General features: G+C 42.2%; 1 protein-coding gene and 1 pseudogene across 14 annotated transcripts in view; both read right to left on the reverse strand.

Moving 5' to 3' along the window:
* DNM3 (dynamin 3) overlaps positions 1-12,903 on the reverse strand; it is a 374,186-nt gene that overhangs the window by 227,401 nt on the left and 133,882 nt on the right. For 11 of the 14 annotated variants that reach the window (XM_039881487.1, XM_039881489.1, XM_039881478.1 and 8 more), the window contains exons 13-14: positions 5,615-5,666; positions 4,758-4,787 (exon numbers count right to left, since the gene is read on the reverse strand). In XM_039881487.1, coding sequence (XP_039737421.1) covers positions 4,758-4,787; positions 5,615-5,666 — 82 coding nt within the window. The remainder of the gene's footprint in view (positions 1-4,757; positions 4,788-5,614; positions 5,667-12,903) is intronic. The other 3 variants (XM_039881479.1, XM_039881486.1, XM_039881493.1) reach the window with 1 other exon arrangement.
* On the reverse strand, positions 6,771-6,889 carry LOC120617847 (uncharacterized; annotated as a pseudogene).

The following is a 12,903-nucleotide window of genomic DNA, read 5'->3' on the forward strand; positions in this document are numbered from 1 at the left end:
ACGTCAGTCCTCCCGGCCCAAATATGTTCTGGCCCTTAACGCATTCAAATCCAGGAAATTTCATCCCCATTTCTCGTCAGCTACCCACGCCTTCTGAAGACGGCGTTGCACGAACGTCTGCAGCTATGGCTGGCTTCCCTCCGGCAGTGTCTGTCTCCTCGTATTCCGACAATATCTCTGGCGCTTCGGGGTCATTCCCTTGCCGCTTAAACCTTGAAATCCAAGACCCCCCTCGCCCGCTTCAGCCTCCAACCCTGCCACCTCTTTCCCTGAATGCTGGTACTTATTTCTCTAATTTCGGTAAAACTCCCAGTGCCCTCCCTGGCTGACCCACTTCCTTTCGACTTTCCGTCTACATCATCTCTTGTATTTTCGTTTCCCTGGGCACAAGCTCAGATTCTATTCCTGTTTCCCTTCAATTTGGTGAGGCCAAATGACTGAGTCAAGATCTATGGAGCGAAAATGAAAATGCTGTGTCATTGCTGGGCTGGTCCTTTAACGACCTCCCGCTCGGGCCCCTTCCTCCGTCCCATCTGCGGGAAGAATGACGAGGATTCTCAAGGCCATGACTGACCACGGTGAGGAGAGCTGGCCCCGGTCTCAGTGACTTCCATGGGATTGTTACAGCAAGCGAATTAAACTGCTGTTAGGTTAAGCTACTGAAATGCTGAGGTGGTTTGTCACCCGGTTGACCTATTTGACTAATACAACAACCAAACCCGTTCGTATTAGATCAGACAATCTTTTATTTCAATCTATCTCTCCTTAAATCTTTAACTCATCTGTTCTCTTGACCCTCCATGCTGCCTCCCTAGGAAGACCCCAGCTCAGGACATCAGTTTCCCCGTCTGCTCTCTCAGCTTTACACTACTTCCCAGCTGGGGAGAGGAAGAGCGTTTCCTAAGGCCAAGGGGACTGGTACCATCTTAGGCCTCAGCAGTGCAGAGGACCTTCCATCAGCCCAACTAGCTGACGACTTCCCCAGTGTTTCTCGAGCTCTTGGAAACATCTAATACTGTTGGGCCCTCGCTTCCTTGAATGTCCCCTCTCTTGGCTTTCATTCCACAGCTCTCCAAGTTTCCCTACTTCCCTCGTCACTTCTGACACTCATTTCAGTTCCTCCTTCTTCCCAAATCTCCCTTCTCCATCATCCTTTGAACCCCACATTTCCTTCCATGCCCTCATCCTCCGAAGGTGATTTCATTTACTCCCCGGGCTTTGGCTATCAGATACACATACACTGACAACTGTGAAACTTCTCTCTCCAGTCCAGACAAGTCTGGAACCTCAAATTCTACTGATATTACCGATAGGCACAAAAATATGTCTAAAACTGAAATCGCCTCCTTCTGCTCCCATCATCCCCGAAATCTGCTCCTGCTTCATTCGCAATCCCTTTTCAGTGGAGCCCTTAGCCATAGCCTGGGAGGATAATTTAAGTGCCCCTGAAAAAACTATGTATAACTCTTTCCACCCTCTAAATGGATGTTGAATCTGTCCCTCCTCATACTACCTCCTGCTACCAACATCTGTATTTTCTTACCTGAATTATTACGAAACCTCTTCACTGATTTCCAGGTCTCTAGTTTCACTCCTCTGAACCATTCCATACAGCTGACACATAGATCTTTCTAACACACAAATCACGTGATGTCCCTTCTCTGCTGGAAATCCTTCAGTGGTTCCCTACTACCTTTGGAAGAAATAGTTCTCCGTCTCTTCTGAACTCTGGACACTTTTACCCCACTTCGCGCTGGATGACTTTACTCCAGTCTCCCACCGTGGACTCATCCTTGACAAATACCCTTCCCGACTCTCGGCCCCAGTCTCGGTCTCTCGCTGTGTCCCCTTCACCGTGAAGAGCCCCATCATCTTACCTGTGCCTACATCAGGGATCTGAGCAGCAGCACCCTGGTGATCCCCAGACCCGTCCCCAACGTCCAGCTCATCACAAATCCTTTGGACTCTTCCTACTTACACCTTCTAACCTCATCAGCTTCTCCTCCAATCCAGTATAAACAGCCTAGCCCAGGTCGCCATAATCTTTTGTCAGTAACAGCCTCCTGACTGGTCTCCTTTTTCTAACCCTGCCCTGCCTTCAAAACCTTTCTCCACACTATAGGCAGAATGATTTTTCTAAAACGTTCACATGATCGTGCTTAAAACCTTATGACGATATTCCACATCATAAGAAAAAAATAGCTTTAATGGAACTTAGGCCCTAGTGAAGTAAGCTGAAAAATAATAAATAAACAAGATCATAGATAACAGCAAGATCCTGGAGGGAGGGTGAGTTTGGATTCAACAGTCAGGGCCAGCCTGGGCAGAAAGCACATTTCAGCAAGGCCTGGGGGGTCAGAAGGAACCGGCCTCGAGAAAGGAGGCTGGCCCACTCCGGGGCCCTTACTTACCGTCACCCTCACGGGCCCGTGGGCTTCCCAAGGGCACGCCTGTGATCTAGTCATCGCGTCTGATTTAAACACCAAACGCACAGTCTTGGGCACTTAGAAATTCTGAACACATGTTGGATGAATGAAGGGATGCATAAAGTTTAAATTTAAACTTAAATGTTTTGCCCATCCAACTTGAGATGAATTGTGTCCTCACATATTTTTTATGTTTGCTGACATCAACTTGTAAAACTTCTAAGCAGACAAATTTCTAGGCAGACAAAATTCGAAATTTCTAAGCAGATAAAGGTGAATGGGATTTAGACTTTAAAGAGGAGTTTTGCTTTCCTTAAATCCTTCTAAAATATTTTAGCACAGATCCTATATAGGATATCAGAAGGAACGACGCATCACTTGCTTGGTAGGTAACTGCAGGATATTTTAGCCCACCAATCATGAAAGCCGGCATCGGTCGGCAGGCTGGGCTTCAAGGCTCCCTGGCGAAAATTGTTTTACTACAAACTGTTTTAATATAAACCCAGATCAACATCAGATATTCAGATTCATAAAGAAAATGCTTTCAAGTCATTATGGTTCATTTCTGCTAAGCAGGGAAAAAACAATAAAGGATTCTTTAAACTATATTACATTGCATTTAATTATCAAACTTGAAAATAAAATATTCAGGTTCATAAGCCCTTACGTGCAAATTAAAAAGTTTTTTAAACAAATTTGGCAGCAAAACCTGACTTGACATGAAAGCATTTATATCTTTCATTTAATCTACTGGTGTGACTATTCATTTGTTTCACTACAGAAATAAAATGTGTTTAATTAGAGGGTGCTGCCCCTCACCCCACGGAAATATTGGGAAATATATGATATATGCAATGTTTTGTTTTTCTAAAATCTAAAAGGTTCTGATCTTCAAGCCACATCTGGACTCAAGGGTTTTGGATAAAGTATCTGTATCCTATTACGACACTCACCCAATTCTATTATCTTGAGTTATAAAACTTCCATAATGTGTGGGCTTTGAAGTACTGAGCAAAAAGTAAAGTCACAAAAACACATTAGCATGATTTGAGCATTTGGAAGTAATATAATTGAAAACTGGTTCAGAGTTTCCTTTCAGATCTGATTTAAAGTATGCATTTATGCCGCTATATTATTGCTTTTCCAATAAGTGAATCCTTCCATGAGCCAGAGATGCTTCGGAGCATGAGGAAAGTTGTATAGGTAAGCCCTTTGTACACAGCCTTAACCTAAACACTGCAATCTTTTGAGTAATTTGCCATAGCTTCTAATTTTGCAAAGTGTTTCACTGTTCTCATTTTATAACTTTTATAATTTTCTTATACTCTATGTTTTTTCTCCCCAAAGTTTCAAGAAGCAGCACCTACCAGCTGGGAGCAAGGTTCCTACTCTTTAGAGGGCACACATCCAGGGCCCAAATGCAAACCCCCTTATGTGTATTATTTCTGATTCTCTTAATCGCCCTGTAGAAGTACTTTCTCATCTTCTCATCACACAATTGAGCAAACTCAGGCTCGATTTGTACAAGCTGCTGAGCGGCGGAGTAGAATTTGAACCCAGGGATGTCTAGCTCCAAAGTCTGTTTCTCCCAAAACAAATGGGCAAATAACTGGATCATGCTCCGATCTCCTTCTCAACTTGTGTCTCGTTGGAAGGAAGACATTGAGGCTGCTTCACCCACGGAAGGAATGAGAGTATCGTTGTTTCTCTAAAAAAATGACTATGCTAGTAATTTGACAGCATCATAAAATGAAGATATAGTATCTGGTTTTAAAAGATTCAACTCTAAAACTATATAAAATGTCAATCGATGTAATTTTTGTTCCAGAATTTTAAATAAATACAAGTAATCAAAATTGGGTATGCTTATCAACAAATACCACCAAATCCGATGTTCGATGTTCACCTACCTTTTAGAAGCGTCATCTATATTTATTGGAAATGTAACCATACAAGGGGAAGAGAAAGGCTTACACCACATAACAACATAGCATAAAAGGACAGAGGTGGAGATCATTAGTGATTTTAATTATTTTAAGGCCCATTAAAATTAGAGAAATGTCAAAGCACCCACAATGTTAAGGGTTCATTACTACAGCATTTTAGAGTTTACTAGTTCATACCTTTCAATCACAGCAAGTTATTAGCAGTGAAGGGATGAACCCTCTTAAGAGGGTTTCTATTCCAACGATAGGATGTTATGGACAAGACAACCTAAGTTTAAAAAAATTAGTAGCAAGCGCTAGTTGAGTTAATCTGTTAAAGACAAACTGTGGCCTTGGGAAGCTAAATGAAAAAGCAACAGTAAAGCTTACAGAACTTAGCTCGTACAATTTGCCTTGAAGGCGGAAGATTGGTTCCCTGAAATAGCAAAGAATTATATGCTTTAGTTCAGAAAAAAAGTTTTTAAAATAAAGTCTGTTATTACCTCTTCTCCTTTCAAAACAATGGAAAAAAAAATCTAGAGCAGAGGTTTCGATTTGTTCAATAATTGTACCTCTGAATTAAAAAAAAAAAAAACCTCTAAAGTCATCATTGTTTTGACTTGAAAAGAAATAACAATGCAAATACTCATTATCACATAAAACATAAAAGAAACAGCAAACTGTCGGAGTTAATGCAATCTCTGGAGAGCGCTATTAGTAAGAGACAGCGGGTCAGCCCAAAACACAAAAACTCAAAGGATCAGATGCTCTTGGAATTAACATATTCATTCACCAACAGGAATTTGGTGTGGCAGAGAATAAGTCCAACATCTGCCTTCTTTATGAGCTGTCCCTTCACTGTTACCAAGCTGTGCAAATGTGTGAACTAGTCAGCAGCACCAGAAAGCTCGTGCAACTACTCACCATATCGTAACCTTGAACTGACTCATGGATTTGATGTTAAACCAAACTTACAGGTCATGTAAGCAAGCAAAGTAGGACACAAGGGGTCGAATTTGGAAAGCAGAGCAAATAGCAGGAAAGTTATTTAAAATAAATCAATAGGGTTAACTGCATAATATAGCAAAAAAAAAAAAAGTGCAATTCACTTCAAAAACTTAAAAAGCCAAAACAAAACGGAAAGCTGCATTTCCAGCACAATTTGCACATGATTAATTCGCATTTAAAAAAACGAGTCAATCAAGCGACTTAGTGCAAATCCTTTAGGGCGCACGCGCGCTGATTCCTTTAAATAGCTCCTACCTGGTTTCCGATTGTGTTTTTCTTGTGAACTTGGCTGCTCCTCTGCTGAGCGCTAAGGGAAGCAAAGGAGAGAGCGGCACTGAAGAAACTCTTAAGATTTCTTTTCCGAACACGTAACAGACACGGAAATGGATACAGGCTTTAAAAACGGATCGACAACTGAAGCTGAGCTAGTATCGAACATCTAGGGTCGGTTTAATTCTGGAAGCAGAACCAACTCAGTGGTAACTCCTAGTACCGACGAGCGATTATGAACCAAAAAATAACAGCACGAGAAAAGCTGCATTGCTCATCAATAACAATATGAGTCGATGTCCTGCAGGTATACAGAACAGTCATACTAAAAATTAAGTTAACAGGCATTAAGTATATACCATGTTCTATGTGCTTTACAGATATTAGCGATTCTTCGTTTAATCTTAACCCTGGTAGGTAGTTACTGTTATTCTTCTCATTTTACAGATGGAGAGACTGAATCACAGAGAAGCTCAATGAATTTCCCAAAGTTACTCAGCGAACACATGGCGGCACGAAGTAGTCTGATTCCAGGTCCCCAACTCTTTGTGATATTATCCAATCTCACTGCTTTGAATTCCATTACATGGTGACAACTCCCATGGTACATTTCCAGCTTGGACCTATCTCAACTCTAGACTCATGTATTTATGACAACTCACCGTCTCCACTTGGATGTCTAATGGGCATCTCAAACTTAATAGGCCAGAACTGAACTCATAACCTCCTCCCTAAGACCTGCTCCACCCCGCCTTCTCCTTAATGCCTGGGCAATTCCATATTCCAAGTGCTTCAGCCCAAATCCTTGACATTCACACTCCATATCTGATCATCGGCAAATACTATTAATTCCACTCCTTAAAATGTTTTTAAAACTCAACACCTTTTTACCACTCCCATTGCTACTGCCTTGGTCTAAGCCGCCGTTATCTCTCCTTGGATTGTTGCCAGCACTTATTTTCTGGTCTCTGCTTCCACACTAGCCCCCATAACATCTACTCTCGACGTAAAAGCCAGAGTGATCCTTTTTATTTTTCATCTTTTTATTTTTTATTATTTTTTTTAGGCGAGGCAACACTTGGTTGACTTCACAGATTGCAAGGACCTTGTCAGCTTAAAATCCCTTATTTTTTATTGTTTACGCCTACAGCATCTGGTCTTCCTAGGTGGTCTCCCATCCAAGTACTAACCAGGCCCAACCCTGCTTAGCTTCTGAGATCAGACAGGATCGGGCTTGTTCAGGGTGGCATGGCCATAGACAAGGGTGATCCTTTTTAAAGAGGAATTTTGTCACTCCTCTGCTCAAAACCCTCCACCCCTATGCAACAGCATTCCGGAAGCTCAGGGTGAAAGTCAAGTCCTTCAATGGTCCACAAGCCCTACTCGGCCAGCCCCGTTCTGTGCTTCTGCCTCTTCTCCTCCTACTCCCCACTTCATCAAGGGAGTGGTCCAGCCACACTGATATTTCTTTTGTCCGAACCCATCCAGCATTCTCCCTTTTCGAAGCCTTTCTGCCGGCTGCTCCCTCTGCCTAGAATACGCCTCCCCCCACACATCTGCACGCTCCCGACCTCACCTCCTTCAAGTCTTCGTTCGAATGCATCTGTCCGGTGAGACCTACCACCACCGCCCCGTTCAAAATTGCATCCCTTCCTTCTTCCAGGACTCCCATCCCCTGTACACTGTTCGCTATGGCATTTTTCACCTTTAAACATACTACACAGGTTGCTGGGTTTTGTGTGTTTCTTGTCCGTCTCCCTCCATCGGAACGTAAGCTCCTTGGGAGCAGGGGCTTTGTCTGTTTCATTCATTGCTCTATCCCCGGTGCCTAGAACCACCGGGCACTTTCCATGACAGAATTTCATCGACTGACTAATGCATATTTAGGATCTACCACTTGTAAGAATATGCGGAAGGAAAAAATAGATCCATTTTATAGCCAATCTCAAATATCAGTGTTAAAACAAATACTAAATCATCTTTTCTTTCCACCTAAAGAATAATCTTTGCAGCAATCGGCCAGCCCCATAAATCCAAAGATACTGTTGCTAATGACATATTTAGGTACTTGAAGTCATTCCATAAGCTAATAATAAAAAAAATAATAATAAGCTGCTTCATTAGAAAACATCCTTTATCATAATTCTTATGTTTGCAGTGATAACTGAACTGAATTTTAAAAGCATTTCAAAATATTTATTTTAAAATGTGTTCATGGAAAATCATGTAATAAGGACTTGCAAGCTAATTTGAGCCTCTGGGCATAATTTTGGTCACAGGTACTTAACTAGTTATCTCTGTAATACTGTAAAACATTTGACATAAGTCAAAAATGTTAGGGCACCAACTATGGAAGACAGAAACGTGAATGAGGTATGGTCCTTGTAATCAGAAGCCTACAATTTATCTAATGCAAATGAGATGCATACATAAAACACAAAGAACAAAGGAAGAATAAGCCTTATAAGAATGAATATGTGAGGATGTAATACACAATGCACGATAAAGATTCAAATAAAAGAAGGGTGTGCCGAGGGATGTGTGATCATTTCCCAAAGAAATGCTATGCAGAGTAATTGCTCTGAATGTTCAGAGACCGAAAAAAAGATTATTTTGGTCTGATAAGATCTGAGGTTTTCACAGAAAACCTGAAGAAAGGTAAAATTTTAATAGAGGAAGACAGCCAACTGCATTCCAAGAGAATGGAGTAGTATTAGCAAAGTCAGGAGGTAGAAAAATGAGGCATGTAGGAAAACTGTGGAAAGTAAAACTATTACAGCAAAATTATACAATCGTAGACTCGGGTTTGTAAACAACCTTAAAAGCCATCCAGTACAATAACTGTATGTTAGAGCCAATTATGGAGAACTTGGCCGTTACACTAGAGGCAGCAGAAAGTATTCAAAGTTTCTGAGCCAGCAAATGGCATGATCAAAGCAGTGTTTTAGTAAAAATTACCTCCCTGAAATGGGCAGTACTGACCCTGAAGCAGGAAAGACAGGAAGCGGCCAGCTTAGACCCCCTCACCGCACCCCACCCCAACACCCCCTACACACACACTGCTGGAGCCTTGCCCAGCCCTCAGAGTCTCATGGAGTATCATTTCCGGATTATGCCTTCTCAGAAACCACCAGTTATCTCTCCTTCCCATGAACTCCCAGAGCTCTTGGCCTGTGCCTGCACCACATGAACAGGATTGTGTGACCCGCAAGTCTCGAACTCTCCTCCTGGGTGGTCAAAGGTGTGCTGCTCTCGTCTCGATATCTCCACCTCCCTCACCACTGACACAACCTAGCAGTGCACCGGCTGAAGAGGTAGCAGGAGACAGATTCTACAGGACTTCGAAACCATACTAATGAATGTAAACTTTATTCCGAGAGCAATAGGGAATCCCAGAAGGAATGAAAAAGAACAGGACGAGAGGCAGGAAGATTTGTAATAACCCAAACAAGGAAAAGAATAACTTTAGGGCACCAACTACCTACAAGACACTCTGTGGAAGATACAAACAATGACAGGAATAGAAGAATTCAAAAACTACAATAGAGGTAGAATCGAATGGGCTTGGTAAAGATGAAGGGAAACGAATATGAGGGGAACGAACGATACTCAGGTTTCTGGTTTGAGCAACTGGGAGTTACCAGCCACAGACAGTGGGAACGATGGAGGAGGAATAAAGTACAGGTTAGATGACGCGTTTATTTGGGAGTATCAGACTGAGACTTCTCTGGAATATACGAGGAGAGGTGCCCAGTACGTAGCCGGATATGGCACTAAGTCCAGGAAGAAGTTCTGGAGTGCAGTCTAGATTTATAGGCATCAGATCAAGCTGGTAACTGAAACCACTGTGGTGAGTGACATCGGCCGGGGATAGAGCAGTGAGTAAGAAAGAGGAGTCTCTGCAGACGAATGAGGAAAACCAGTCCTTAAACCCTGATCGGAGGATAAAGAGCTCCCAGAGGAAGCTGAGAGGCAGCGTCCGGGGCAGGAAGAGGAAAACCAGGAGACGGTGGGGGGTCATCGAAGCAGAGGGACGGACTCCTTCAACGAGTGGTTTGTGATGTCCAATGAAGGACCCGGAATCGTCCAGCGGGTTACCTGTTTCGTCCTGGCCGAAACCAGGCTCGGTAGCGTGGTGCGGCAGAAGCGAGACCGCAGAGGGCCGAAAAGTGAAAGGCAAGTGGAAGGAAGAACGAGTACAAACTCCAAGCCAGTCCGAAGAGGGCTCGAATGAATCTCCAGAACGAGTCCCTCGGAGGTACAGCTCCCGCGCCAACGGCAGGTGTGCCTCTCCCTCCACCGCTGTTCAGTGTCTAAAGTAGATTTGGAATTAAAAGAAACTTCAGCAGTAACCATGATGGAGAAGACACGAGCAAAACGGCAACACGCAGACCCAGGCAGCGGGAAGGAAAGGGCCATCCTCCATACTCCAGCGACAAAGCATCTGCAGAGCTGACTGTTTATTCCTGAGCCCTGGGGCTTGGTTAGCAGCAGCTAACAGAGTTTCCACTTTTTTTCTCTTCTAGTAGCCACCACTGTAGGTCACCACCAAGCTGTCAGTAAAGCAGGGCCGACTAATGAAAGACGATCGGCTGGCTTCACCATATTCTAGAACGGTGCTGTCCAGTGTGACAGCTAATAGCCAGATGTGACCATTTAAACTAAAATTTTAATTAGAATTTAATTTTCATTTAATATGCATTTGATTTCCTGTTTTACTAGCCACAGTTCAGCTACTCGACGGTCACATGTGGCTCGAGGCTACTGTAGTGAACAACGCAGATTATAAAACATTTCCGTCATCTCAGAAAGTTCTACTGGACAGCACTGCTCCAGAGTAAAGAAGCTCTCTTAGACTGTTCTGTTATTACCCCGAAAAGACTGTAAACACTTGCCACGAGTCCCCAGAGTCGGACTTGTCACACGCAGGCCTTGGCTCCGTCCAATCAGATTGAAGCCAAAGGGAGAAGGAAGCTATGTGACATCGATTCCCCTGCAGGATCATTCGTGAATTCTCAGGCTATAGAACTCGGGGGCCTATGAAAGAGGGATGACTCATCTCCTAAGATTCATTTTAAGGATGAAGATAAAGTTCAAAATAACAGATTTGAGAATGAAAGAGAAAAGTGCAAGTCCACTGATTTTTTAAACTGTCCTGGGAACAGTCGGATGTATAACTTATTTAAACAGGTGACACTAATGATGTCCTTGCAAGTGGCTCAACCCAGTATTTCTGTCTGGTAAGAGTCCCAGAAAGCACCCAAGCATTGAATTCCTAAATTTGCATATGAGTCAAAAGAAGGATCTGGTTATAATCTGATACCCAAGTTCTGATTCCACAAGAGAGAGAAATTCTTATGTTAGAAACTAGAGACACTATTATAATAGGACATGATTATGTATTAGGGAAAAATACAGGAAGAAAGTAAAGGAAAAGACTAAGATTGCTCTGGAATTCAGCGCCAAGCCTCACACATGCTGCCTGTCGTGACAACAGGCATTCCAGAGGATCAGGACAGAGAGATAACGGACGAACCACCCACCGAGTTTTCATGGTGCTCGTGTAACAAACTGGGATCTGCACACGGTACCATTTCAACTGTGAGAAAACAGGTGTTGAGATCAGCTCGGCACACTGAAACACAGACCTTGGTCAGTTGCTTGTGTCATAGACATGTCGCCCTGCAGGTCCCTGTCTGGAGCCCATTTTGCTCTTAAGCTACTGGAGAAATTTCAGTAACTCAGAAGGCAAATTCTGCCCATGAAACAAATGGAGAAAAGCACAAGAATTTGAAAATTCACTTCCAAAGGCATTCAGCTAATAAGCTTGCCTTTCTATTCAAAGAGCAGAATTTCTGAGAGAGGGGACGTGAATGAAGGAACAATTGGACTAGATCTTATTTTCTCAAACAACAAAAACTATCTACAGTGTGTAAAACAAACAAAACAAAACAAAACAAAGGGTTGTGTTTGTTGTTGTTGTTTTTAACAAGGAACAATGGCAAATTAAAATCCTTAAGTCGTGAGGAGAGTTGGCATTTTATTCTGGAATACCGGACTTTTAGGTTCAGAAACGATATTACAGTTGAAAGATCACGCTTTCAGAAATCAGGAAATTCCAAGGCAAGCCTACAGCAGCCCTGACATTACGCGTGGTACATATTTTATGGTCCGTGTTGAACAAATAGCTGGAAGATGAAAAAAAAGTTCCTCGTATCCGACATGGCCAAATAAATGCTATAGCAGACAGAAGAATTTTGAGATGTTCTGAACACTACTGAGAATATTCCGTTAATCTAATTTTAGCAATTTGTTTGCCTTTTTCAAAATTTTTAGAAAAGTCAACCCAGTTGAAAAAAAATATATGTATAAAACATTATATATACTACCATCCCTCAAACCGAGAGGTGGTCTCCCCTCTCTTGACAATTCTCTGAAAATCCCCATGAAACGAATGCTTATTTTCCTCAACTTGAGACTTTAATTTTGTATCTTTGGAACTTAAAAATACTTACATAATTGTCTTCAAATATGGCTTGATTTTTCTTCCTTGATGGAAACAGCATTCCTGCCAACTTTAAAATTTATAGCTACGACCATATTTTTCTAATTTTCAAAAGCACAAAAAAATAAACCACAACCCCTCAAAGTGATTTTGAAATGAACATTTCTTCATCTTCATAATTATCTCATGTCGCACTGCAATGTACTCCAACCCAGCGTACGAATGGAAAGAACACCCACCTCTCATTCTCAGTGCAAAATATCACATTTGGAGATAATATCACAACTAAAAAATATTCCAGTTGCAATCGTACTCCAAGCATTATGAATTTCATAACAAAATAAAATGGTGCATCTAGTGAGCGAATTCCTCTGTGTTCTGTGAGTGTGTCTGCGAGTGTGTGTGTGTGTGTGTGTGTGTGTATACATATGGCACTTTTTCACTTTTACAGACTACACCATAGTTTTCAAAAGCACTTTCAGGAAATTTCGTTAATTTGATCTTCCAACAATCCTGAAAGAAAGGGATTATTTATTATTCCACTTGATAGAGCAGTAAACTGAGCATCAGAAAGGCTAAGTGACTTGCCGAGACCCAAAGCTCATCAGTGGCAAACCCTGGAAAAATAGTCCAGACCACCGACTCCCAGACTGATCCTTTAAAAGGAAGTTTAGGTGTGCAATTTCGATTAGATGCTGAATGTGCAAAGCTGCTGGATTTCTAAAGCAGTTCAAACAATGCTTCTCTTTTCTACCCACCATCATAATGG

Source organism: Pteropus medius, unplaced genomic scaffold (genome assembly GCF_902729225.1).
Source record: "Pteropus medius unplaced genomic scaffold, Ma_sr-lr_union100, whole genome shotgun sequence".
NCBI classification, from domain to species: domain Eukaryota; kingdom Metazoa; phylum Chordata; class Mammalia; order Chiroptera; family Pteropodidae; genus Pteropus; species Pteropus medius.